The sequence below is a fragment of the Micropterus dolomieu genome, linkage group LG22, assembly GCF_021292245.1.
Source record: "Micropterus dolomieu isolate WLL.071019.BEF.003 ecotype Adirondacks linkage group LG22, ASM2129224v1, whole genome shotgun sequence".
NCBI lineage: Eukaryota > Metazoa > Chordata > Actinopteri > Centrarchiformes > Centrarchidae > Micropterus > Micropterus dolomieu.
The window spans coordinates 2593816-2597892 of NC_060171.1; the positions used below are offsets into that span (position 1 = coordinate 2593816).

The 4077-nt window shown below is 44.5% G+C and overlaps 1 protein-coding gene across 1 annotated transcript; it reads left to right on the plus strand.

The window, feature by feature from the left end:
- The first annotated feature begins 2418 nt into the window (after positions 1 to 2418).
- LOC123961829 (tryptophan 5-hydroxylase 2-like) lies at positions 2419 to 3502 on the plus strand. Its single transcript, XM_046037556.1, has 2 exons — positions 2419 to 2653; positions 3185 to 3502. Exons 1-2 carry the CDS (start codon positions 2550 to 2552, stop codon positions 3357 to 3359), a joined length of 279 nt encoding a protein of 92 aa, XP_045893512.1. The 5' UTR covers positions 2419 to 2549; the 3' UTR covers positions 3360 to 3502.
- The last annotated feature ends 575 nt before the right edge of the window (positions 3503 to 4077 follow it).

The following is a 4077-nucleotide window of genomic DNA, read 5'->3' on the forward strand; positions in this document are numbered from 1 at the left end:
TACACACACAGTACACACACTGATACACACACTGATACACACAGTACACAGAGAAGTACACACACTGATACACACAGTACACAGAGTAGTACACACACAGTACACACACTGATACACACACTGATACACACAGTACACAGAGAAGTACACACACTGATACACACAGTACACACAGTACACACACAGTACACACACTGATACACACAGTACACAGAGTAGTACACACACTGATACACACAGTACACAGAGTAGTACACACACAGTACACACACTGATACACACAGTACACAGAGTAGTACACACACTGATACACACACAGTACACAGAGAAGTACACACACTGATACACACAGTACACAGAGAAGTACACACACTGATACACACAGTACACACACTGATACACACACTGATACACACAGTACACACACTGATACACACAGTACACACACAGTACACACACTGATACACACACTGATACACACACAGTACACACACTGATACACACACTGATACACACACAGTACACAGAGAAGTACACACACTGATACACACAGTACACAGAGTAGTACACACACTGATACACACACTGATACACACAGTACACAGAGAAGTACACACACTGATACACACAGTACACACACTGATACACACACTGATACACACAGTACACACACAGTACACACACTGATACACACACTGATACACACACAGTACACACACTGATACACACACTGATACACACACAGTACACAGAGAAGTACACACACTGATACACACAGTACACAGAGTAGTACACACACTGATACACACACTGATACACACACAGTACACACACTGATACACACACTGATACACACACAGTACACAGAGAAGTACACACACTGATACACACAGTACACAGAGTAGTACACACACTGATACACACACTGATACACACACTGATACACACAGTACACAGAGAAGTACACACACTGATACACACAGTACACACAGTACACACACAGTACACACACTGATACACACAGTACACAGAGAAGTACACACACTGATACACACAGTACACACAGTACACACACAGTACACACACTGATACACACAGTACACAGAGTAGTACACACACTGATACACACAGTACACAGAGAAGTACACACACTGATACACACAGTACACAGAGAAGTACACACACTGATACAGTACACACACTGATACACACAGTACACACACTGTATACACACAGTACACACAGTACACAGAGTAGTACACACACAGTACACACACTGATACACACACTGATACACACAGTACACACAGTACAAACAGTAGTACACACACTGATACACACACAGTACTCTTTGTTGTATTTTCTGACACTTTATTGTGAAGCACTTTGCGATTTTCTCTGTGAAAGGTGATTTATGAATAAACTTTAAACACACACACGTCTCTCTGCCATGACGCCTCCTTCTGGCTGTGGCTCAGGAGGTAGGGCGGGTTACTTGTTAATCGGAAGGTCGGCGGTTCAATCCCATGCTCCTCCACGCTGCATGTCGAAGTGCCCTTGGGCAAGACACTGAACCCGAGTTGCCCCTGGCAGCTGTTCCACCAGTGTGTGAATATGTGCTTAGTGTAAAAGTGGTTGAGAAGACTAGCTATACGGAACATTTACAAAACCTCTTAAAGCCCGCCGGGTCGCCTGCCACAGCTGCTTCTAAGCTGCTTAGACACACCGATAACCGTTAGGTCAGCTACAATCTCCCTTATTTAAGAGCTCATTTTACTGAAGCTTCACTGTTTGTTAAATGAGACACATGAAAAGAAAAGAGAAATTCATTCTGGTCTAAATAAGCAGTTTGATAGCAGCCTGTTTCACGTCTTTGCTGAGGGAGAGTTTTGTGCAAAAGGAATTAAAAGTCCCTCAGTCCGGGTTTCAGTTTCCACCTGGAGAAAATCCTCTCATGGACGGATCTGTCATTTTCCTAAAAACGTTTCTCTATAGATCAGGAACGTGTCCCACATATTGATATCTGTGTTTCTGGATTTGTTGTTCAGTGAACTCTTTTAAAACCAACTTTTACAGGACAGTCTTTCCTGACTTTAGTTGATTTTAATTATTTATCCATTTTTCTTTTAACTGTATTTTAGTAAGTTTAAGTTTCTTTCTCCTTTTGCTCTGGTGAAAGATTATTATTATTATTATTATTATCATTATTATTATTATTATTATCTGAGCTGTTTAAAACCCAAAGAGATTCAGTTCAGCGAGATATAAACCAGAAAGAAGCAAAAAAATGGCTGAAACAATAATAATAAAAATCATAAACTTTATTTAAAAGTGAAATAAAATCCTGCCAATCAAAGTACACGGTAAAATAAATGTATGAAAACATGCTGGAGCTGAAAATGATCCTGAAAGTTGATAAATTAAAAGAAGATGAATGTTTATAACGATAAAAACTGAATTTCCCATACAGGGATTAATAAGTTCTCTTCTTCTTCTGATCCTAATCTTTTTTTTCCCAGCATGCCCTGTCGGACAAGGCCTGTGTGAAGATGTTTGACCCGAGGACGACCTGTAACCAGGAGTGTCTCATCACCACCTTCCAGGACGTTTACTTCGTCTCCGACAGCTTCGAGGAGGCCAAGGAGAAGATGAGGTAAACAACGAGCAGTCCCACGCGTGGATTATGGAGTTTAGGTAGATGGTGCAGACCCAGTATGAAGCATCAGGGACTTGGATTAGATTCTGGAGGCCCCGGGAAGCCAGTGGAGGTCACTGAGTAATGCAGGGACATGAGTCCTTTTGGGCTGATCAGAAACCAGACGGGCTGCCGAGCTCAGAACCATCTGTAGAGGTTTCACCTCACAAGCTGGACGAGCTGCTAGGAGGGCAGAGAGAGAACCACCTGAGGAACCTCTGGAGAAGAGAACAGGCCGCACGCTACAGAGCGTTAAGCAGAAAGATGAGCTCACCTGAACATTACTGGGAAGAGTAATTAAACCTTTAACGTCCTCCTAACACTGCAAACGATCTTCAGACGCAGGTCAGAGACGTAAAACCGGCAGAGACGTCCTCTCAGCGTCATCTAGCTGCTTTCTTCCTCATGTTCCCCTGAAGGCACCTGGACTTGGACTTGGGAGAGAAGGGGAGTCGTGATAATTAAACCGTGTTTGTTTTCTCTCCACAGGGAGTTTGCGAAGTCGATCAAGAGGCCGTTCTCGGTGTACTACAACCCGTACACTCAGAGCATCGACCTGCTCAAAGACACCCGCAGCATCGAGAACGTGGTGCAGGACCTGCGCAGCGACCTCACCACCGTGTGTGACGCTCTGGGGAAGATGAACACCTACATGGGCATCTGAAGCCTGCTCCGCCTCCGACCTCTGATCAGTGATGCATCAACCCCCCCCCCCCCCCCTCCACCTGTGATTGGCCGGTTTATTGTTCTTTGTGTGTAACGTTGTTGTAAAGTCCATCTGACGTCGCACTTGTGAATAAATGAATTGATGAAGTTCTGATGTTTCAGTCTTGATTCACCTGCTGCTGGTCAGGACTGGGCCATTCTGCCAGGTGTTTCTGTTATTTTGTCCACCCCAGCACACCATCTGCCCCTGATCCCTCCCAGACTCGGCTCACCTGGTTCTGAAGGATCTGAGCCTGTTGGACCTGAACGTGTTCCAGGCTCCTGCAGAGTAAACTGTGATAATCAGTGAACCGGTTTTTATCCAAAACGCATCGCACACTCACATGTAAACTTCTTTTTTCTTGTCGTTGCTCCTCCATGTTTGTTTCCCTTTTTTAACGCCTCCGGCTTCCCCTGGTGACCCGCGTTTAACATCACAACGCTGTGAACTGTGGGTAATTCCCTCAGGCAAAGACTGCAGAGATGCGGACTCACAGAAAGTCTCATGTAGGTAGGTAGATTTATTTTGTCGGGTTATAGAGTGAAATTGAGTTTCTCCCTACATTAATATAGAAGCAAAACAGAAACTATGATCAGGGGAGCAGAGCTGAGGGTGAGTTTGAGCTTAAGAGTCTGATAGCTTGGGGGGGCGGAGCTGCTCTGGAGTCTGGTGGCGC

Coding starts and splice junctions, on each gene's coding strand:
- LOC123961829 (XM_046037556.1), top strand. CDS start 2,550: ATGTTTGACCCGAGGACGACCTGTAACCAGGAGTGTCTCATCACCACC. Junction 2,654..3,184: donor GAGGCCAAGGAGAAGATGAG/GTAAACAACGAG, acceptor TTCTCTCCACAG/GGAGTTTGCGAAGTCGATCA.